General features: G+C 36.4%; 1 protein-coding gene across 2 annotated transcripts in view; it reads left to right on the top strand.

The window, feature by feature from the left end:
* Positions 1-25,953, top strand: part of Gbeta76C (guanine nucleotide-binding protein subunit beta-2) — an 84,107-nt gene that overhangs the window by 20,462 nt on the left and 37,692 nt on the right. Inside the window, exons 1-2 of one of the 2 annotated variants that reach the window (XM_081737181.1) lie at positions 23,232-23,354; positions 23,988-24,072. In XM_081737181.1, coding sequence (XP_081593307.1) covers positions 24,004-24,072 — 69 coding nt within the window. In that variant the 5' untranslated portion in view covers positions 23,232-23,354; positions 23,988-24,003. Of the gene's footprint in view, positions 1-23,231; positions 23,355-23,987; positions 24,073-25,953 lie in introns of those variants that run through there. The other variant, XM_081737180.1, reaches the window with a different exon arrangement.

Genomic DNA, 25,953 nt, shown 5'->3' with positions numbered 1-25,953 from the left:
ATAAACTTCTCTCCATGCTTTTTGCTTTTGAATTCTGTCCTCGAAAGAGTCTGTTATCTTATCCCATATGCAAGGTCTACATTCCACAAGCAGGCACGTAGCCAGGATTTTGTAATAAGAGGGGTCCGAGACATTAAATACTGTGGTTATCACACCAGAGTTCGATTATTCTAAACTATTTTACTGGTAACATATATTGGTTCGTTTAGTCAGGATTTCGTGATGGGGGGGGGGGGGAGTTTGATATGAAATATTGTGGTTATCACACCAGGGGCTTGATCAATTTAAACTATTTTACTAATAACATATATTGGTATGTTAAGACTTTAAAATTAGGACATGTTAGCAAGGGCTCCGATTTCTCTGTAAATTTGGGGGGGGGGTCCATTCAGATGCAGAAGGCATATATGAGGATTTTAAGACAAATTGCATTCAAATTATGCCAATATATTGTATATTCATAAATATAACAAGAGGGCCCACATGACCTTTGGGGGGCCGGGCTCCCTCGGCCTTCCAGGATCGGCGCCCATGCATGTTAGTAAGTATTTTAGTAACAAACTATGAAGAAATCTCGAATAAAAGAATATTTAAAAAAATATTTTTAAAAATTTTACAATATCTACGTTCCTTCTTCTGTTCATCCAAATGTAACAATTTTCCTTTCATTATGACCTCAACTATTAAAAAAAAAAAAAATTCTATCCAATAATGTCTTGTAAAATATTTATAATATCTGCGTTCCTTTCTCTGTTAAATCAAATGTTAATAGGACTTGCTTTCCACATAACATTTTTGTTTTATTTTTCCGTCAACTACTGTCTGTTCCAAATGACAAGTTAAAGGAGCAGTAGAAAATTATTTTCGAAATAACATGTTTAATACTACAGGGAAGCGGTGATAAAAAAAAATATTTTTATTTTTAGCTTTATTTTTATCTTTATTTTTAACGCTGATTCTTCCTATTTCTTGTTTCTTTTTGTTTCATCCCTCCTTATTTTTTTTATTTCTGGTCCCGAAGGGGGGGTCCGGACCCACCCCTTGGCTACGTGCCTGCCACAAGTTCAATAAGGGTTAAAATATCGAATGGAAAAATTCTTGCAATCTCTAAAAATCTAAGCAAAACTAGAAATGTAAGAATGCAATAATACACAACCTTTTCATCCAGTTACTGTAGCTAAACTGCAGAACTCTATCAGGGGGTCGATCCCGGTACAAAGGGGAGAGGGTAAACTTGGATACATAGCTTTGGTCTTTGTTTTCAATTGTCATTCCAGAAATCCTTTTTAAAAATGGGCGATTTGGGATATTTTTGGGAGTGAAAGAAAAAATCTGCATGAAGTCACATCCTTGTTGTTGAGATCATAATCAAGAAAATGCCAAATGAGTCACTTGTCCTTGGAGCTTTGCAAAGAGTGTTTGATTGTGCTGGTTTCGTTTCAAAATAATAATAATTCTACTTTGACTTGTCAACAAATACTCTATTCAATCATTGCTTATTGAGTGGGACCGGGAAAAGTGATCTGCACACAATTCTGATGAAAATAAAAGAAAGTAATAATAATCAGGATTTTTTCCATATGCTTATGTTCACATTGTATCAAACTTTGAAAATTACGCTTAAATTAATTTCCAGAATGTATTAAAATTTAAATGCATTAATAGATTAAAAATATACCATCAAAGTGTGTATGTGTGTGTGTGTGAGAGAGAGAGAGAACAAAAATAAAAAAGGAGTGGAAAATAATTGGTTATCTAAATTTCCTATATTCTATTTGGTAATAGCTATTTGAGGGAAACCAGTACTCTTCAGATTTCTCACATTTTATACTTATTTAATAAAGGGAATTAGCTACTCCAAAACAGAGACTGTAAAATAATAATAATAATAATAATAATAATAATAATAATAATAATAATAATAATAATAATAATAATAATAATAATAAGCTGTTTCGAAGTTGTTTATAGGACAAGATAATAATAATAATATTATTATATAATTGTAATAGAAAAAATGGAAACAACAAAATTCCAAAGACAAGAAACGAAACAAGAATACACAGCGCCTTGTCACTCACTCTCTTCATTCAACCCACTGGCCGGCCGACATTATCGGCCGCATGTGCATCCAATCATAAGAAAACACTGCCCCCGACAAAATCGGTGTCGGCGACATCGCCGACAATATCGGGTGCTTGGCCGATAGCATCTGCATGTCGGAGGATCGGCTGATAATATCGGTGGCGTGTGCAAGCTACGATTTGAGTACATTGAAGTCGATTTCACCGCCGACATTATCGGCGCTTCCACCGATATTATCGTTGCCGTGTGCAAACGCACTAGTTGAATATGATGGGGAAGAATCATGGAATGTACTCACTAATTCTTCGTGGATTTGTTTTGTGTTTAGTAGTTTTTCTAATAGGAATTTTTTTAGTGCACGGTACTCAGAAGGCTCCGTTTTCAGTAAATGGAACCAAACGGTTCAATTACATACCTGTACTTAGAACAGAAAATAAGTAAAATACTTGAAAATTTACGTGCAAGCCTACTAAAGACATAACATATTAAATTTCTGGGACTGGATCTAATTTCTAAGGGCATCAGGCCGAAGACTTATATATCCACCTTCGTACTACAACAATTTTTAGTCTTCATAAGTCTTTAAACCCTCTCTGCTAGTCTACTAGCTAGCACACACACTTTTGATGCACAGGATCCTGAGTTTGATCCGCTGGAAGAACTTTGAGGGATTTGAATATGTTACGGTGTTTCGGATTGCACTTTAAACTGTACATCAGCGTCTCATATCACCTCCATGCTGAAAGGGACGTTAAATCAATCCCGTAACAACAATAATTCCTTAAATCTAAAATTTTTACTCGGTTTTACTCTTAATCTAATGAATGTGTAATGTAACTCATTAAACATTTTTGCAACACACTATACTCTCAAAAGGATGCAAATTAATTAAAGGATTGGCCTACTAAATTTCATTACGCTTCGTGCACCTGAAGTAAGTATGCGGGTACGTTCCATATACATACAGAATTATATTCCCTCCCCTTCTATCGTTCTCTTTCCTACTGTCTTAAGAATTATATATATATATATATATATATATATATATATATATATATATATATATATATATATATATATATATATATATATATATATATATATATGTGTGTGTGTGTGTGTGTGTGTGTGTGTGTGTGTGTTTGTGTGTTTTAAATAAAAATGACATTATAGGTTCGAAAATCTTCTATATCGTCATATCTGCTAACCGTGCTTCAATGAGACTTAGTAAATGTATTGCCTAGGACAGTGCTATTCAACCGGGGATACGTGTATCCCTGGGGGTACGCGAAGATGTTTTTCGGGGTGCATGATCCTAAAATAAGCATATTTCCAATATTTATTGAATTATCACAGTTGGAGATTTTTTTTCTTTCCAATGGTTTTTCTGCGTTAACATGAATAAAAACGAAGCACAGAAATTGCTTGAATCCAAAAGGAGCTCTGATTCTCGCACTCGACCAAGAATCGAGGAGTTGGCGTCCCGCACACTACTTTTACTTTTGAATTTTTAATATTGTCCTCAGTGTGCGAATTATCAAGGAGGATGAGGGGAAAATCCCCCTCAGTAGAACTGCATGTCTCTCATATGTTTTGAAATTTCCCATGTTATTATTATTATTATTATTATTATTATTATTATTATTATTATTATTATTATTATTATTATTATTATTATTATTATTATTATTATTATTATTATTATTATTATTATTATTGGATGTGCAGTTTATCCTCCTGTAAATAGTCTTTTGATTGGCACATTGATTATCCTTTTGTTGGATCTCTGTTTGTCCCCTTTTTTAATCAACAGAACATGTGTAAGTTCATTTCGATTTAATTTCTTTTAAACAGCTTCAAGGGCACACAATTGGATGGCAAACTGTCTAGGGGTACACGAGAGAAAAAAAGTTGAATAGCACTGGCCTAGGACATGCAGTATTTCTTGGGGTACATTTCGTGGCAATTTAAAACACTGAAAAATGTAATTATGTGCTTCCAAACTAAATTACAATGTTATTTCATACTAAAATGGTATAATTGACTTTATGTTTTTGTTTTATATCAGAATCAGGGTTTACAATTCAGATTTTCTTATTAAAAACTATGTTAATGGTATAGTAGACATTCACAACTACGTAGAACTTTAGGCTTCTCAGAAATACTTGATCAAATTAGTTTTGAAAGGTAGTATTATTTTTTTCCTCGGCTATATATTGAAGACGTTTAACTTATTCATTTAAATTTTCGATTTTACCTTATCAGCAGTAGCGTAGTGTGCTATGAGACACTGAGACACTGTCTACCCTTTCAAATTAAAAGAACAGTTTTAGAATTTCTTAATTAATAAGAATCAATATACATTTCATATTGTAGAAAAATATAGAAATAATAGGGTTCGGGATAGCTTGGTTAATAGCAATAGTGGTATAATCTAATTTGTAAATAATTTTATTTTTCAAAACTGGGGAATTAAAGTTCTGTTTCCGTCAAACAGGCCACAGAGACATCAAGAAATCTGTCTCAACGCGGTTGAAGAAGTCCGTGGAGATCCTACTTGAAAGTGGCGCGCGCATGTGGCTGTGTGGGGTTCTCGCTCGCTGAAAGAACCTGGCAATGAGACATGTTTCAGATGCAGTGATACCACAGTCAGCGCTATTGTACTATTATAAATGCAACACACTTTTTCCTTTTTCTTTTTAGATATTCAATCATATTTCAAAGAAAATTTCAAGAAATAGAAAAAAATAAAAAACTAAATTAAAAAGTACCGGAACAATTGCTGAAAGTTTTATGTATACCAGTAATTCATATAAATATTCCATGATCTAGCTTCGGCTTCTGTTAAATCGCAATATCAGAGTGTGTCAACACTGCGAAAGGCAAAAGCGAGCGCAAGATGTTTTATAGTCTGCTGTTTTGTTGTTTTTAAAATCGTTAGCTAACTTTACGTGAATTTGGATATGTGTGTTAATTATGTATTATGTACAAACTAAATGATTAGATATAGATTTATTACACCAGTTGTTATTAAGTGGCATGCTAAGCTGTCGTATGAAAATTAGTATCAAGTTTTAAAAATAGCCAATTTCTGAACTTACATTTTGAATCAGAGATCACACTTTACAAAGGCTAAGCAAGTACGATTATACATAGGAAGTAAATTATTAATTCTATTTAACGTATCCAATGTATATACTGAGATTCTTCAGAATGAATTAATATCGGTATACTTGTTTGATTTAATTGTTAAGGGTTTTGTTGATGAAAATTAAGTCTCCATATGTTATATACAGTAGTGCAACCTCGCATAAATCAGTTTGTAGCGAAATTTGGTCAGGAGTTTAATATTCCTTTCCAACACCCAGGCTGTATGAGACATGGCCGTACAACTTAATGTTGGTTCCGAACTCGAGAAGAAATAATAATATCTACCAGCCACGAACCCACTTTTTTGTTCGGAGGGCATGGGCTAGCTATGGGAGCATGGGGGCCATTACCCCAACTTTTTGACAAAAATTAAAATGCCACATATAGCCTAACTCAACATTTGTCTAGAAGGTGTTCTACAGGTTCGAAACTGACCAAAAGGTCTGCCTCAGCAGACAATTCTTGACTGGAGGGGTTCAGGGTTTGGGGGGATTCAAGCCACTACGTCTATGTAGTATTGAACGGATATTATTCTGTACTCGACAATACAAGTAATTGTAAAGTACTTTCGTCTATATTTTCAGAAAAAAATATGGAACCACATTGTTTTTATAAGAGAAATAGTACAGATGATATGTAAGATCAAATTTTCATGCTACATCAATCATTTCTCTACTAAACAAGTATAGTTTTATTAAGAAAGTGAACAAAAGTATATTGACTTAAGAAGTTTTGGGGATGTCGGAACCTGGTTGGCTCACCCCCCCCCCCCCACCTGGATGCGCCTGTGCTGTCTACCCGTTGCGAAAGTAAACGCTACGCTACTGCTTATCAGTGAAAAGCTGTTCCTTAAAAAATCTACTCTTTACTAACTATATAATTGGATAAGTACAGATGGTTGATTTTCCTAAGACCCTAAACTTGTCGGACACACCTTTTCACGATAATTCCTTCCTTCATTACCGGTTATACTTGATGTGCTGGCCACTAGCATTGACGATTGCTCTGTAACATAATTGTTATTGTAACAGTGCGTGACGAAGGTGTAGGAGTGAAATTGCACAGTAGGCTTTGCAGAGACCCGCTAGTGTGGTGGGATGCCTTTCTTGCGAATCCTTGTTTCAGCGAGCCAAAGCTACAGAAATCTATTGCGAGACATCTGGGGAAATACGTCTCGTCTGTCATCTCATAGGGAATAACGAGATGACAGACAAACCAGTTTCAATCTTCATTTTCGATAGTAAACCACTAAACTCCGAATAGTGTGACTAGATGCTTTGTCTATGTGGGTCTCCACCTTTCGGATATCATTGCGCTCTTCCACCTCTAACTGAGGGGCGGCTGTACCATATGTGTAACACGTGCATTTGCACGGGCTGGCAAAAACCTGGCATAAAGTATACAAAATTGAATTTACTGTATGAAAAGTATATTATTTTAAATATGTTGTCTTTATAATCGTGTTAGTTAAATTTACTAATGCAACCCATCTATTTGTATTTTACATTCTATTACATTTTAATGTCATTGCGTATAACAGTTGGAAACTGCTAGCGTAGTTTTTTTTCTTTTTTTTTAAGTTTTTAAAACTTATTTACACTCTATCATATCTGAAACTCGATTGCAACGGCTTGCTATGATTTACACTGAACATGAAATCGGATAAAAGTTGGACTAATCCAGCTGAATTTCTGATTTTGCGAATATGAGAACAAGAAAAGTTTCCATGCGATACAGAAATGATCAACTCCAAGAATTATCGTGTATGTAGGATATATGCTTTTATGATTCCTATAAAATCCTTTCAAGCATTCTATTAGCAAGAATGACCCCATACGCAGATGAAATTATTCGAGATTATCAGTGCGGATTTAGACGAAATCGATCAACTATCGACCAAATATTTACCATTCCACAAATATTCGAAAAGAAATAGGAATACAACACCCCGGAACATTAATTTATTCATTGATTTTAGAAAGGCCTACTAATCAGTTAGGACAGTAGCATTGTGCAACTTTCTTACAGAATTTGGAGTGCCGAAAAAAGTAGTTAGATTAATTAAGATGTGTTTAAATCCCAAAGTAAAGTCCAAGTAGGAAAATTCTTGTCCATGAAATTTCACATCGAGAATGAGCTGAAACAAGACGATGCGTTCTCGCCATTATTATTCAACTTTGTTCTGGAATACGCTAAAAGGAAAATCAAAGACTGCAACCATGGCCTAGCTAAATGGTATTCACCAGGTTATGGCATATACTGTATAGGAGAACAATAGAAAGAAATGCAGAGGTCTTATTAAACGCTTACAGGGACATGGGTTTACACTAAAAAAAATCCGTTATCCCGACAGCTGTATATTGTACAAATATACGAAATCCTTACCTTTACTACGGAAATCATATGGAGCATACATTATCCATATGCTACATATTTCTCGCCTAGATGTTACATAATGTCATTGCAGTATGTATGACATCTAACAGTCTTCCGTATATTACATACATATACGTATGTTACATACGTCAGTGATATGTTACATACATGTACTCCATCTGTGTGTGAGATCCTGACCTCCTATATACAGTTCTTTCGTTCGTATAGAAAGTACGTAGAAAATATACTTTTTCAGTTATATCTTTGTACGTGAAGTCCAAAAACTACAGGATACACATTAGGGCGGGCCAAAAAAAAAAAATAAATAAATAAAATAATTGATGCAAATTTAATGAAGATCACTGCTCTTGCATGTGCTAAGCACACTTTCAGTATGATTTCTAAAAGAAATCACACTTCTACTGGTCGCAACTGGAATTTGATTGAGTAATTTTATTATTTTGTAATTTTCCAATTTCTCCCTAGATGGCACCACAAATGTCAGTGTATTTTTGTAAAACAAAAGGTTTTGCGTGTAGTTGCAGAAATTCCATACCATATATTTTAATTATAGTTTATGCGTGTTTTCATTTTTCTCTTGTTTTGCTTAAAATAAATGTTTGTTCGATGCAATTAACGCAGTTTTATCCTAAAACTTGCATTTATATCTGTACGCCGTTATTTTTTATGCGAACTCGACTCAGAATTCAGGATCGATTATCGATGCCAGACCTGGGAACGATTAGTAACGCTCTGCGAGCATTTTCTATCATTTTTGTTCACTTAGGGAGGATTGTTGTATTACAGACAATCGACATCCCCTTGCAGTTCGTATTGCTGACTCAAGTGAGAGCCCGTGGCCATCATCACATAGTCATCTTCTCACCTTTTTGTGGAGGGCCAGTGCTTGCACTCACCGACATCTCCGCGAGGACGTATTGCTGCCTCAAGTGAGAGCCACAGTGGGCTTCCTCTCCGCATCTACTTCGTACGATCGCCTCGAAACACTCAGTTTCCTCAACTTAATACACGGGCAACACTCCTTGAGTGCCCCGTTTTTGCTATTGTATCTGTCTTCTCTTGTTTCCATCATGCATAAACTACCAGGAGTGTGTCGACCACGTTCTTCAAAACCTGAACCTAAAGAAAAACCTCATTTCATCGACCTCTCCCGCAAAACACGAACCTTATCAGGATCTTCTGACAAACCAACAAGTTCCGAAAAACGAGCACGCTCAAGATCTCCAGTTTACATTTATCAGGTGCCAAACCAATCTTCTACTACAGATCAACTAACTGGTAGGATCTGGAACATGTTCCTAATGGACCATCCGGATCTACTTCTCCCAAACCTACCATCCATAATTTCCTGCTCACGAAATATGATACTAAATTTAGAACACCAAAACTTGTCTATTTTCAACTTCAAAAATATATGCCGAGAGCAGATATTGCTGACATAATCTTCACCCGGAATGAGATTATTCTCAAATCTCCGGACGTCAATTTCGCTATAAAACTTCGAAATAAAGCCTCTTTTGAAATTTTTTGCCCACAGGCTACTATGCAACGCCTTTCACCTTCCTCCAAAAAACAACCGCCTATTCCTCGGCGACCTCCACAACTCTCAGTCGTCATCCGAGGTGTACCTCCAGACTACACTGACGCAGAAATCGAAAACGAACTACGCTATGCTGGACATGAAATCACAAAATGTATTCGAATCATCGGCCAAAATGGACCTACCTATATGGTACGAGTGCTCACCAATTCTAAAGATACCATCGATGACCTCCTTCTTTACGGTGCTTCCATCTATTGTAAAAGACATCGCGTAGAATCTTCTCAAACTCTAGCTCCTTTATTAGTACGCTATGCACGTTGCCAAGAATACAACCAACATACCACTGTTCAATGCACCAAAACTCCTATCTGTGGATACTGCACTGGTAATCACAATACCAAATCCTGTCCCAATCTACAAGCCGCTCCTAAATGCAATACCTGCTCCGAAACTCATGCTACCTATTCCTACAAATGTAAGGCTAAACCGCAACCTCTACCAGATAAACCAAATCCAACTGTATCTGTCCATACAAACGACGAATCAACTCCTACCAATAACTCCATCAGAGACCCAATCACCATAGAAGACATGATACGATTTACTACTATCGTTCTTCAAAATGTTCATCCATTTCTTAGAGACCATATCCTACTATAAATCACAACTACTGCCAAGTCTCTGTTTAACCCTTTATTTACTGATGATACTTTTAAGTACATGCAGAAAGAAAACGTTATAGAAAATCATTCGTACGTTGTGTTCGAACGGTACTTCTTGGTAACGCTTCACTCTGTTTTGCAAAACGACCAACAGCTGGCTGCACGATGTAGAAGAAATATTTTTCCCACCAAAGCCATTTTGTTTCAGCAATTCAGAAAGGGTGCCACGAAGTTTTCGCTACTATGGATTTGAAAGGTCCTGGAGAGTTAACTAAAACAGATAGGTGCTCAGATATTTTTTATTTTTATCAACGTACTCAGTATTCATGTATTCATTGTTTAGTTTCGGAATCTTTTGATTGTTGTGTGCGAGAAAGCCAATTGTTGTTTCTTGCCTTTGAAGTACCGTCCGGGCTGGAAAGATAGATCATTGGCTCATTTTACTTGTTTTTGTTATTTTATGGGAGAATTGAGTAAACTTTTCCATGTAATGTGAAATGTGTTTGCAACTTCTTTGAATGAATGAAGCATAGATTTATCTGACTTAGATGCAAGCAGTGGCGTATGTGGACAGGGGTTTAGGGGACATTCGTCACCATGAATTTTTTTTATATAGCATAATGTATATTTGGAAATAATCTGAAAAATGGATACCGTAATCAAGTCAAAGTAAATAGGGAATGTTCGGGAAAGCATCTGATGATCAATCTTCCCATGCTGGTCGCGTCAATAATGCACCCACTAATACATTCAGATGTTTCATTGGCGCGACCAGCAGGGTACCCGTGGGGACAGTTTGGGATTCAATCTAATGAGCAATCACACTTCCGGTTGTGCTAGTAAATTTGTAAGTTTCTACTATAGATTCCTCAGTAACATTAGTGTAAATAAAATGAACATACGGCGCAACAGCCTGTTAGGACCAGGGCCATCTAAGCAGCTTTTCTGCGGGGTGCACGTAGTCAGTGTGCCGCTATTCCCAGCCGATTTGAGTAACCTTCTCGACTGGTTTGATTCTGGTTTTGTCGGCATTCATTTTCAGAGGATGAGTGAACCTCTGGGATAGTGCTCTCAACGGGTCGGGTCAAGGTCCAACCCAACCCGACCTGGGACCCGACTAGCTCTAACTTGACCCGACAAGTGACTCGAGCTGCTCTGACCTGATCCGACCCGTTTGAGAGCACTACTCTGGGACTTAAGGCCTGGGTGAACGCTTCCTCTACTACACCCACCAGAAATTGAACTGTAGTTGATGGATTGGAAGTCGGCCACCCTACCGACTGAGCTACAGGCTAGGCACATTTGAGTAAATAGGGCTCTAAAATTAACTTATTTGTACGATATTTATGTAATTCTCCTACGATACTAACAGTTTTTAGATGGCTGAACATAGACGCCTGCTCCCCTCAGACGAAATCCGTTTTTGCTTGGAAGAGATGGACGACAATGTTGTAACGCCTGAGGTTTCAAGCGACGAAAACAATGAAAATTCGAGTTCTGGTCAACAGGCAAGTTCTTGTTCCAGAGAATCGCCATTACCCGAAGATATGGAACCAGAAGTTGCTGTTCAAGATGAAGAAAGTTCGCTTCCATCGAATATTCCAATCGCAAGAAAATGGCAGAAGAAGGATGCAAGCACAACTATCCCGATTTTCACACTAAAGAAAGGTCCCATTACAAAAATATTCTATTCATTGGATACCGCTACTGATTATTTCCTGACATTTTTTGAAAATAATATCATTAATAACATCGTCTGCCAATTCAGTTTGTATTCCGTGCAAAAACAAAGGAAGATACAGCCAATAAGTGTGGAAGAGATTTATGGGTTTCTTGGTTTACAGTTTCTCTTTGGGTACCACAGACTTCCGAAAATCAAAGACTATTGGTGCAGTGATATAGATTTATGCGTTCCAATCGTGCCAAAATAGTCTAGGCTCAATAGAAATAGATCGAAATTAGTATTAATGTGTATACTAATTTCGACGTTATTCCTGTTGGTTCTTAGGCTACCTTGTATTCAACTGTGGTTATAGTGTTTCCAAAATGTCTTGAGCCGTGGCAAAAATGCGAACTAAAGCTCACCCTCGACACACCCACGCGTTGAGCCAATAAGTGTTCAGCTGTTGCTAAACGGGAGAGAATTAGCGAAAGGGAGTGGAATTTCTTCAGTCGACAGCACTGCTCAGAACAGAAGACTAGGTGTCAACTCAATGTGGTATATCTATAGTAAATGTCTACATTTATTTCTGAGTGGTAATAAAGGTCAGTTGTTCACTTACAATGTCATATTTTATTTAAAAAATCACAAAACAAAGAGTTAAAACATTTTCTTGTATGCTGTGCATTTTGTGAAAAATGACATTTCTGACCTGACGGTACTTTTGAGTCAAAGGGACCGCCAAAAATTCAGGAAATAGTCTTTTTCAATTGTTGCGCAAAAATATTTAATTTTACTCCAATTCAAGCAAAAAGCACTAAGGAGATCATGTCTAGCTTCATTGGTTCATAATGTAGTAAATAAAGGGTTAAAGTCCAGCTTCAAGCCACCTACTCAGGACCTCACGTACACTTCACTTTCCACCCAACTGAACCTCAACATGATTTGGACTCTTAGATTTATGGTTTTGACTTTCTTGTTCTTAAATATTCGATCCGTCTTAAAACAAAAACTCGTTTTCGAACAACTCCTACGTGAAGAACAAGTATGTGCCTTTGCGCTCAATAAAACATTTCTTACACCCAGTTCACCATTCAAAATTCCTGGATATCAGTTATTTCGCTATGACTGCGCCAGAAATGTTCTCAGAGCGCAAGGCGGAACAGCAATAGGCTGCTACCGACATCTTCCTGTCCGCACTCATACTTTACCCCACAATCTCCTCCAGCCTCTACCAGAACATAATCTTAATACAATCTACTTTAAATCCCTAATCATAACAGTAGCTACTATCTATGTTCGTCCAGGACATCCAATTCCCTATGACTTCTTTCATTATATCAACAATCACTTTCGCCACTATATCATTATGTCAGATATCAACTTCCATAGCCGGTCGAATCGAGAACGTACACACTTTATAACCTATATCTAAAATCACCTGACAGCTGAAATCAAAGATCTTCTTTCTGCCTCAAGACCAATCAGCGATACAACCCCTGATGTCATCATAACCTCTACCACGATCAATATCGCAAACATTCGTGTTCTCCCGCCTTTGGCAGTGATCACGCTCCAATTTTGATCGATATCACCTCACCTATACAACCCACACGACAGCCTGAGCCTATCAAATACTACGACTATCAGCATGCTGACTGGAACGCTTACCAATCAGATATTACCAGAGTACTGCATTCCGTACCTGCTCCTACTTCTGAACAGGATCTTTACCATCTTACCGACAAAATTCAAGAGACAATCTTACAAGCAGCTCAAGATCATATACCTCTTAAGATGCGTTTCCCCCATAAACCGCCTGTACCACCTCAATATCGTCAAATCATCACTGCATCACGACAAACCTTTAGGGACTATCAACGAACTCGAAATCCTGACGCACTTCGCCTCCATCGCCAATGGAACAGAATGGTCTCTAATTATCTCTCTGCCTATAAGCGCCGACAGTGGACTCGAGCCTGTAATTCTCTTTCCATTAAATCCAATCCTACTCAATATTGGCAAAAATTCAAATTACTTATTGGAAAATTCCAAAGACCTACTTACCATATCATGCTGAATACCCATCCTCTTCACACCGATCTCGAGAAGGCAAATGGTTTCGCAACTTATTTTCAGCAAATATTCACTCCACCACCTCAACTGGTTAATAGACCAATTTATCGTCGCATAGCAGGATTTTGTGACCCACATAACCGATTTCTCCAACCTGACTGTACACATATTTTTGAACCTGATAATAACCTAACCTCTGAAATTCTTCCAGCAGATATCCAAGCGATCATCCATCGAAAACGCTCAACAGCTCCGGGCTTTGACTCTATCACGTATAAGCTCATCAAGGCGGCTCCCCCGGTACTTCTACAGCTCCTAGCATCTATCTACACCTTCATATTACGCACAGGTTCTATCCACCTGATTGGAAAGTCTCCAAGGTCCTTCTCTTCATTAAGCCCGACAAACCAATTCATGATGTTTCCTCATATAGGCCCATCCAACTGACCTCTTGTCTTAGTAAATTTTTTGAAAAAAATCTTGTTACACGTCTCCATGCTCATCTCACAGATCGTAATCTTATCCCTAATCACCAAGCAGGCTTTCGCCCTGGCATTAGTCTGAATGACCAATTACTTCGCCTCAGTAACACCATCACCAATCATTATAATTCTTCTCACCCATCTTGTCTTCTACTGTTCAACCTAGAAAAAGCGTTTGATAGAGTATGGCATCAAGAGTTGTTTTATAAACTTCACAAAATTCACTTACCCACTAGCTATGTCTGCCTTATACATTCCTTCCTTGCCAATAGACTCGCATATATCCTCATAAATTCTACCATATCTCATCCTATATTCCTACTCACTGGAGTACCTCAAGGCTCTCTCTCTCCCCGTTACTATATATACTTTATGTAACAAATATGCCACCCCTACCGGCGAATATTCACTTATTTCAATATGCGGACGATACCGCTTTTTGGACTCTTGGAAATCTATCCAACATATTAATCGCACCCTACAACCAGCCATAAATGCTTTTATCAACTGGTGTGACATAATGAAACTCTCCGTCAATGCCTCAAAAACCCAAACCCTCATTATTCAAAAACGTCAATCCAAAATCCGTCGAAATCCTAACTTGCTACGTCTTTCAGTTCAAGGCACTCGCCTATTACCAACTTCCCATGTACAATATCTCGGAGTGATCTTCGATAGTAAACTGACCTGGAAGCCCCATTTGCAGAGGATCCAAACTCAAGCCACTAAACGACTAGCTTTACTGAAGAGCTTAGTAGGTACCTCATGGGGCCTCCATACACAAACTGTTCTTACAACATACAAATCGTTTCTCCGACCGGCACTCACTCATGGCCATACTGTATGGATATCTGCCCCACCACAACTGTATCAACGACTAGAAATCATTGAACGCCACGCTTTTCGACTCGCTTTTCGCATTCGCCTTCCGTCCCCTACCGCACTACTCTACGAGAGAATTACTTTTCCTACCATTCTTCAACATCTCGAACAAACCCGCTCCAAGTATATCACCAAAGGCATTCAATCAGGTAATCCCCTTATTCTTGACGCCATTCATATAGACATCCTGCTAGACACACCCTCTCAATATCTTGATACCCCTCTTCAACATCTTCTCACAATGTACTCCAATACCCTTGACGACAACGATCCTACTAAACAAGATTTTGCCATCTACCACCCTGACCATTTATCACGGCACATCTATCCATCTTTGCACTAGTACTCATCATTGTGGTTCCAGAGGCTCATCTGTGCTCATTAGTTCTGAGTTGCCACGGAACAGAAGTTAATCATTTTTACTAATCATCTTCCCTGTGTTTGTCTTGTTCAATTGCACTCCATTCATCTATCATCTTATAATCCCGTGGATGAACTCCTAGCTTCAATTTCTCGCCGCTTATAGATACCTAACTGATGCTCTCCATATTTGAAGAGTACGATATATGAAATGGATGTCCTGAATAAATAAATAAAGAAAGAAATAAAGAATATGAAAACCCAACTACATGAATCAATGCAAACCCCAAAAATAAAATACACTGAAAATAATAAAAACAAAAAAATAAAAAAATAAAAAATAAAAATAAATAAATAAAAATAAATCATTTAGCTCTCACCTATCCCTTAGCTTTCCCTTCATGCCCTTCCCGAAGAAAGGGTGTACCCCTTGACCGGTTTAACCCTGTAAAAAATTATGAGATGAAAATTTCATTTTGTGGAGGATCAGTCTTTGGTCGACATTACCGTATTTCTCGTCTGAGACCACAGGAGAGCCACAAGAAAATCTATATTTTTGAAGGAGCTTACACTGTGAAGGATCGGAAGATCGACATCACCGTGCTTTTCTCTTATTGAGAGCACAGGGGAGTCACAGCTAGCTTTATATATTCGACTTGAGGACACTCGCCTCATTAATAAACGGGTTCTTACTTTTAGTGGGAGCAGAACAATTTAATAATCATCTATACTTTCGATTTGAGGACACCCGCCTCATTAATAAACGGGTTTTCCCTTTTAGTGGGAGCAGAACAATTTAATAATCATCTATACTTTCGATTTGAGAACACCCGCTTCATTAATAAACGGGTTCTCACTTTCAGTGGGAGCAGAACAATTTAATAATCGTCTACAGTTTCGATTTCAGGACACCAAACTCATTAATAAACGGGTTCTCACTTTTAGTGGGAGCAGAACAACTTAATAATCATCTATACTTTCAATTTGAGGACACCCGCCTCATTAATAAACGGGTTCTCACTTTTAGTGGAAACAGAACAATTTAATAATCATCTATACTTTCGATTTGAGGACACCCGCCTCATTTAAAAACGGGTTTTCACTGTGAGTGGGAATACAGCACGCTATCATCAAATATCTAAGAGGGTGAACCACCTCAGAAAAAACGGATTTCTCATCCCTAGTGGGTGTGAAGTATATCTCTTAATCTATTACATTCATATTTAGTTCTAAATTTTCCATACTGAGTACAACGATTTTGTGAAATTGTATGTATTTCAGTATAGCAAACTAACAGTGAATATGGCTTCATCTTCGAGAGGACCACTGACTCGATCAGAGTCTCACCATTCTTTATTTGGTCAGCCTGAAGTATTTTCTGGAAGACAACTCCCGACGAAGGAAGAAGTAGTTAAATGCTACCTATTCTACAGAAAAATGCTACCTGAAGAGGGGAAAGAAACACCTTCTACGAGAGATATTTTAAAATATGTGGCGAATGATTTTGTCAGTATCTGGAACAAAGCTAGCATTCCAGTCATAGAATATTCCAGCGTTTTGGGCAAACTTTCAAAGCTCATACGACTTGCCCAACAGCTCCAAAAATATCCACCAGCAAAGCGCACATCACTTACATTCAAAGCGGACTTCAGTAATTTCAAACAAGTATTTGATATATGTACTTGCAAGTGTGTTAGAAACAAAATAATGGACAGACAGTTGTGTAAATGCGCCATAAAAGTACCACAAATTGAGTGGAATTTCTGGGTAGATCAGACTTCGGATCGGAAAATGGTAATCGGTTCGATTGACAAGAATGTTTCGAGTTCACTTCAGAAAAAAGCAGAGAGGAAGGACCAGGAAGAGCGGTTTAGGAAAAAGCATTTGCAAAGCCTAACTACGACTAAAACTACTGCCTGTTAGTTGAACTTTATGGAAGAAAATGAAGCAAGTGGTGTGGCCTTGGAAGATGAATCACCTTATGAAACAAACACATCCGACTCTGAAGACACAGATTCCGAAAAACGGCCAGCACAAAATAGGCATCAGTACCCAAACTTAAGCCAAATGATGGAAAGAACTGGCGTTAGTAACAGAGACGCTTGCAAATTAATGCATGCCTGAAAGACCTGAAACTGGATAAACCGGAAAATATACTAGAACCAACAAAGTTGCGGAGACAGTGAATTTATTGGAGACAAGGGAGCAGAATCTCGTTCGTTTGACTTGCGCAGGCTAATTTGTGTTGGTTTTGATAGGCGCATAAATGAAACCAGACTATTTGGACCAGATGGAGGACAACTAACAAAGAAGGAGGATCACTACGTTATTATTGCATATCCTAGTGAGCAATACGTGGATCATATTGCTCCACAAAGTGGCAAAGCAAAAGATATTTCAATTGAAATATTCTCTGATATACGTGACACGGATTCGACAGCTACTTTGCGTGCTGTGGTATGTGATGGAACAAATACAAACACCGGCGAACATTCTGGAATTATATGTCGACTGGAAGCAGCTTTAAATCGACCTTTACAGTGGCTCATTTGTATATTGCATCTGAATGAGCTTCCACTAAGAGAATTTTTTTTAAAAATATTGATGGCAAAACAACTGGTCCAAAGGGATTTTCGGGGCATATCGAAAAGATGCTAAGTTTTGATCCACGGGATGTTTCAATAGTTGATTTCCAGCCCGTCACTGGAAATGTCAAGGAATTTTGTGTGAACATCACAAAAGATTTTAGCGCTGATCAAAAGTATTTGCTGAAGGCTTGCATCGTAGTACAAAAGGGAAAGGACAACGCTGATGCTGCTGTTATAAAATTTTACAAACTGCTTCTCCAGGTGCCCTTAATCACGCCAGGTGGTTGACGATCGCCAATCGAACCCTTCGTTTGTTCATGAGCACAAGAAATCCATCCAAAAACCTATTGCAGCTTGTAACCTACATCGTTAGAGTGTATGCTCCAAGTTGGTAAGAGATAAAAACCCATTCCAACTGCACTGGTGGATCACGTAACTTCTATTTTATTTTGGAGAAAGTTAGAAATTTACCCGACAGTGAGATGAAGGAAGCTGCAATAAGATCTCTAAAGTTAAATTGTTATTTTGCCCACAGTGAAAATGTTCTTCTTGCAGCTCTTGCAGATCCAGACATTGAAGTAAGAAAAGATGTAGTAAACAAGATTGTTGTTGCAAGAACGACCAATCAAGCTGGAGTGAGAAAATTTTGTAAATCAAATATTATGATTCATCTCGAAGCAGAAAACTACTACAAGATGATTAATTGGGATTCTTCCGTCACAACGCCACCTCCACTTGTAAACTCAATGTCAGATGAAGAATTGCTGGCAAAGATTGAAATAGGACCACTGGAATTTACATGAATTCAATGTCATTCACAAGCAGTTGAACGAGTCGTAAAAGAAATTTCCAGGGTTTCCACAAAAGTTTTCGGTCATAAAGCCAGACATGGAATGATTGCTTCATCCGAGGAATCAAGAAGGAAGTTTGGATACTAAGCATGCGTTTTTGAAAACAGATAATTAAGTAATACTTCTTTTTAAAAAAAATAATGCATGTTTTAGAACAATAAAACTACTGAACAGAAAAAAAACTACTTTTTATCATATGCCAATAATAGCTTCATTGTTAACTCAAAGTTGGGACCCTTAAATCAAAAGATAAAAATCTGAAATTTTACATACTTAATTATTTTTACCTGTATCAACTTTTAGAACTGAGACAAAAGCATCTGTTTACATTTCTTGAACTTCGCCCCACCCTAATACACATGTAACCTACGTTTTTGCGTATGCCACATACGTTTTTTTCCCCTAAGTGTAGAAGTAAATACAGAGAAAACTAAATATATGGAAGTTTGTCGGTTTCGGAATCCTAAGAATTATGGATGCGTTAAAATATCAAATAATACTTTGGACAAAAAGAATACTTTAAAATATCTAGGATCAATATTAACAGATGAAAACCATGAATATGCTCATATTATGAAAGAAAAAAATGTTAATACGGTATATTTGTAATTCAAACTTAAATCCTTTTATTATTATTATTATTATTATTATTATTATTATTATTATTATTATTATTATTATTATTATTATTATTATTATTTGGTGCATTTTCTATTTTTCATTAATGCTACTAATATTTTGATAGGATAAAGTAGGCCTACCCAAAATCGTAGGGCCTTATGCAGAGTCGTTTGACGCGTGATTAGTGTCACACTAAAGAGTTCGACTAACATATGTTTCCAGCAGTAGTCAGGCCTTTAGTGTGACGCTAATCATACGTCAAAATGACTGAATAATGCCCGTAGTGTTTTTTTTTTTTTTTTTTTTTTTTTTTTTTTTTTTTTTTTTTTGTCGGAAGGAGATGGCAAACGGTCTATTACACGGGGTACAAGTTGTCTAGGATCAGCCCATGATGACTGATGGAAGTTAATGTTTTCTTTCTTGCATCTGGAATATTTTCAATATATATATATATATATATATATATATATATATATATATATATATATATATATATATATATATATATATTTGAATCAGTGGGCATGTGTCTGTTCATTAGTGTCAACAAAGTTAAGCCAATATAAGAAAATCACAGCTTCAATCCAACTTACAAAAAAAAAAAAAAAAAAAAAAATCTTGTTACGAAGTAATTTCTTTTACTTTGAAGTGGATCATGTACTTGGATACTTACCAACTTCCTTAATTTATGTTTAATTAGCTTTATTTTTGTAATGGTAACATTACAATTTAATTATATGGTATAAACACGTATTATCGCGCACTTTAGCAATACATCGCACCGTCAGTGTCCAGTGAGTATAACCATGGAAGTGAACTGCATTCGTATGACCTGGATCGCATGTTTCAGATATGTATACACTGTCCGTTAGTAAGAAATGAAGGAGTTCGTCCATGAAAACACAGTGTAGTGAAAGACGAGTGCATATTTTCATGCGGTTTACTAGAAAACTGAGAAAAAGGCAAAACCACTGCGGCAGCGATGCAAGAAAAAGTTAACGCCGTTGGCATGTCATGTGATGTTAGGCGTGAACCAGGAAGATGAGAAGTTTACAGAACCGAAACTGTTGTGATTTTAGTGACAGAAATGTAATTAATCTTTTATATAACCATTTTCCATATCAAAGAGGACAATACAACGGTGTCAGCACTGATTGCTGACGAACGGTGGTTACAACAAATTGGCAGGCAAACATTATGTATTAATATGTAGGTATTAATGGATGAGTTAAGTGATTTCGTCACTTCCGCCCTCAAGCTGAGTGCAATGATCTAAAACTCACATTTTCGGTTCCAAACAATACGTGTGCTAGGTAAAGAAAGCATAGGATAACGTATGTTTCACTTTGTTTTCATATAAATATGTTTCCCTCCCTTATTTATCTTTGATCAATATGTTCTTTCAAGTTCCCTCTTCTAGAAACTTAAACAAAAATAACAACTATCTCTTGCATTATAATATTTAAAAATCAATTCAAAACAACCATTCCATATATAGCTCTTGACTTTCTGACCCGCGGAAACAAATGAACAATAAATTCTTACGTAAATATGTCATTTTTGGACTGTCCATTGGCATAGTATCCACAGAATGTGCTTAATAGCTAATTGTTTGGTGTACTAAACGGCTTCACACGTCAATCACAACAAGATATACACTATTCCTCAAGGTGATCTGTAACTGTGACTTCGATACTAACATCCTAGCAGCACAGACAGTTGACACAGCGGTAGGGAACGGTAGGCTAGCCAGCTGACAGCGTTGGCTCTGCGCTGTATTTGGCCACTTTGCCGAACACTTGCCAATCAACTCAATTGCCAATATTGGCCCTACGTTGTAATAAGCCGATTAGCCGAGCATTTGCCAATCAACTTAATTACCAATGTTCCTACGCTGTAATTTGCCGCGTTGCTTTCGCATCTACTATTTCGCCAGTGGTCTAGAGTCTACGTGGATGTATTCACAGATATAAGCATTATTAGTTTTTTTTTTTTTTTTTTTTTTGATATTTTAAGTTCTGAGCGGGTAGCGGATAGAATTGCAGATATTCATGAAAAGACAAGAATTCTGTGACCATTTTGGAACCTTAACTAACTACGTATGTTGTCCATTAATTTGTGTCTTATGAATTTTATTTCGTTTTGTTCGTTCACTTCCCAAACATAATAGGAAAATACTGGATTTAATACAGGAGCGTCATTTCAGATTTTGCTTGGGGGGGCAAGACCCCTTGATTTGAGTAACATTTCTCGTTTTTCACTGATTTACCATTATTCTTTTGATAAAATCTATATAAATCTCAAACTCAGGAGGGGCAATTGCCCCTCCCTGTCCCCTAAATGACGCCCCTGATTTAATATTTAGTTTGAATGTTATTGATTTTGAATAATATATGCAAATAATTTTATTAGAAACTATTATTGAAGTAATAATACAAAGAATTTGTATATTTGTTATCTCATATCTACGGATGCGGATAGAGAAGCTGCGCATGCTATATTTCACATCCAGGGCCAGCCCTAGGTAATTTGCCGCCCCGTGCAATGACATCATTTGCAGACCCCTTTTTCCAGAGAAAGAACAAATCTTAAAAGCCAGTTTTGAGTATGCTACCCGATCATGAACAACGAGGGGAGGGAAAGAGCACTTGCACTCAGAAATGCCTGAATATTACAAAAATAATTTCGTCGTGTCTGTTTTTCTCCTTTAAATAATGATCTATTATGATAGTGAAAGATAAAGAAAACACACTTGGAGAGGAAAGACGGTAATCTTTTTTTTTTTTTTTTTTTTTTTAAGAATTTAATATCGAGCTTCAATCTCAATATATCAGTTTGCAATCCAGTGCAATTAACCCTTTTATCTTTATTTATTGATTTTCCTTCTATATCTGATTTTTTTTAAGACACTTGTTTCGCTTTCAATGATAAGGAACTTGTTTCTAACAAAGACAAGACTAGGTTGCATATCAAAATAGTGAAACTAACTAAATGGAACAGGTGTTCGCTACTGTTCGAGAATTGAGTTCTTGTACTTGACAACAATCAAGCAATTCATTTTAGGATTTGTTTGACCATTTGCTTTAGTACTGTCCATGTGACCTTAAACTAATGCTACCTAAACGTGATTTATGAATGTAGTATTTAAATAGAAGGTCAGCTTAGTTATTTAACTACCATCATCATGAAATGTTTTCAACAGGAAGTATTTATTTTAAATAATATAGTTATGACAGATTTTACCGCCCCTCGAAACTTGCGACCCCGTGTAAATGGGTGTTGCACATATGATTGCGTGGATGCGCCCTGTTCACCTCCATGCAAATCTCTTACAAATTGCTGAATCAGTTATGGACAAAATAATAATTCGTCTTGATTCCTGCTTCTAAAAATGTCTGGCGACGCCCTTGGGATACACGTGTATGTTTATACAGATTCATATTGCAATTTTTCACAAGAAAGTGTGAAGGCATTTAAGTAAATAATGTTTACTTTAGACTCGAATTGTTGAGCGTGTTGTTTACCTTTTTATAAGTAAACAAGTTAAAAAAAAAAAAAAACACTGTTATCGTTAGAGTGATTTGCAATCACGAGAATACTCAAACATAACAATGGCACATTGGGGCTACCTACTACCACTATTACATTTTATTATCTCCTTGTAATTTGTTTATGAAATCATTCTAAAGTTTGTTTATTTTTTTATGAGGTGACAGAAAAAATGAAGTATTTTGCGGTCTCTTTATTATCTAACCCTCATTTGAAGTTACTGCTATTGGAGTTCGTTGCGTAAAAAGCGATCGATGTGGCACGTTATAATAGGATTTGAGAGAATGTGGCTTTCCTTAACAGGATTACATCGGCTGGGGTGGTATGTCAGTGGCCAAGTTCTGCCATGAAGTTAGTAGTGGTAATGTAAACGAATACTGTGCACGTAAATACTGTACATTTATAGCAACAGTGAATTTTTAGTGAGAACCATTTATTTTTATACTTGGTGAGTTCTAAATCTTTATTACAATTTTCATCAGTGATATTTGGAAATGGAGTATGATCTTAGAAGTTAAAATAGATTTTTTTTCCCCTTACTGCACGTGCGATTTTTGAATTCGCAATGACTGGCAGCACTGCTCTGACTCTGTAAAGTAGTTCAGAGTAAAACCAGTTGTACACATTGCGGTTGATAATTCTCAAATTGCGTGACTTTTCTTATCCTACCACCTTAACTCAAGTCCACACCTGATTTTTCACACAGTTTATCCTCCTTGGATTGACGTTTTGTAAAGCTGTATAGGTGATTCTTCTTTGGTGCTCGATCCAAAAATTAGTTGGCACCAGCAATCATCTACTTATCGCAGTTCTTTTCTTTCCTCTTCATCTCTACGTAGTTTTACATCCTTTTAGTATGTATGAAGCTTGGTTCCTCTGGAAGAAGACTTTTGGTTAGCTTTTAGTATGTGAGAAATGCGGTGAGAAGTTTGGTTTCTCCTGAAAATGCCTTAGTAGCCTATATTATTGCTATCAATATTATTGAACATTATGAAATGTGATAGAGGTCTCACTTTTCACTCTATAGAGGCCCAAAAAGGTGTTGATTCAACCCTGCTAATCACACAATCTTTATTTATAGGTTACAATAAGTCAGAATGCCAAAGGAGGATCCTGAAATTACTGAGCTTAGTAAAGAGTTGCAGAGCTTGATTAACAAAATTAAGGTAAGATATAGTAATTCAGTGCTTTAAGTATGAATTACACTTCTGCTTTAAGTCAATGTAGAAAAGCAAAGCCTCCACCACAGCTAGACCAGCAGTTTAACATACAGAATCAATGTTAACACTGATCTTTCATAAAAACATTTGTCCAATTTCTGACTGAAGTTTAATTTGCATCTCTATTGTATGTTTAATTAAAATTTCTTTCCATTTGTCTCTATTGAAGTGTGTCTTATAGTTTTGCCATAGTAAACTGAATAAGACTTGTTTATTTATTTGTAGTGGCGTATACAAGGGGAAGTAGAGGTACTATGCAAAAATAAACATTTACTATATGTATACAAACACTTAAAATGACATAAACTTGGAGATTGGAACCCCAGTGATGAAGTGTTGTGTACCCCACTATTCGTATGTAAATGCAGAACCTTCTTGTAAAGCGGTTTTCAACAATGCAGGATTAGCTGTAAGCTGTTTTCCATTATTACACATATTTACGAATTGGCAAAATTTGCCTTTCAAATTGAAGTACAGCACAACATCGTTTATCCGGCCCTCATTGATCCAGATCTCCATAATCCGGATCAGATTTGTAGAATTTTTAAAAATTTAATGTTCTCATAGATTATGATTTTTAACTACGATAGCAAAAACGTAACTATAAGTACGCCAAAGATTCGCTTTTAATTGTGATTAAATGTGCAGTTCTTGCGTAGATTGTACAACATATTATGGTAATACTGTACATAAAATGCTTTACAAGTGGACCAATTCTTTGTTCAAATATAATGTGAAAAATTATCGTAATAAATGGTAAGTCTACTTATTTAGGAATTCGTTTTGCGTATTACCCATATTACTCGGATTTTTGATTTTCCGGATTACCTTTGGTCCTAGTTAGTCCGGATAAAAGAGGTTGTATTGTGTAATATATTCCCGACTATCCCACCTAATGTGGCAGATGGGCAAACCAAATAATAAAAAAAGACGATGTTCTATAATTACTCACTTCGTGCCCCACACACCATTAAAAACGTACTTTTTATACCAAAGGCCACTCTTATTCATATTATCTTGCCTTTTAGCACAGATCAGCATTTTATAAATGTTTATGTAATGTACATTTTAAAAATTTGTAACAGAAAAAGAAAATGCACAAATAAAAATTTTGTACACACATTTTAAGATAAATTTTATAAGTTAATTGCGGGAAACAAAATTATGCACGTTATACCTTCTAGCACGTCCTTTATGATTTAAATCGTAAAATTAATTCCAAATAATCACAATGTATTTATAAAATAATGAACACCAATTTATAACATAAAGGCATTATTTAGTTTAAAGTTTTATTGGCTTTTCACTTCCAATGAAAGGTTTTTACAATACATAATAATGATGAAACAACATTTTTCATACAACTAAGAAATTCATTCAAGAGTTTAGATTTCTTAATGTAGAATTATCTACATTGCAACTACTGGCAATTATTTGTTTCACACAAGAGATATTTTCGAATGAAGCAAAGTATTTCTTGGTGTGTGTGATGTGATTGTATCAGTATTTCAATGTCTTTTCAACGAGCTTAAGAAGTTCGTTACTGAATTCTCTATGTCTGTGTGTGTTTGTTATTTTTCAATTTTGAGCTCTCTATTCGATAAAGTATCAAAAACTATAGAAAGTGATGGAATTTTTCGCGTCATTCTTACCGTTCCCGAGATATTGGGAGATTCTTGGGAGATATTGGGAAAAGTTACGATTTCGGGAGATTTAAGGAGCCATACCTCGGGAATCGTAAGTCATAGGGAGATGATATTTTCGAATTTTTCAATTTTGAGGCCTCTATTTTAAGCATGTGTCTTTGTAAAGCAACATCGTAGAACG

This window comes from Thermobia domestica, chromosome 13 (assembly GCF_964235325.1).
Source record: "Thermobia domestica chromosome 13, izTheDome1.hap1.1, whole genome shotgun sequence".
Classification (NCBI taxonomy): domain Eukaryota; kingdom Metazoa; phylum Arthropoda; class Insecta; order Zygentoma; family Lepismatidae; genus Thermobia; species Thermobia domestica.
Note: the sequence above shows the minus strand (reverse complement) of the source record. Positions and strands in the feature narration are given on the sequence as shown.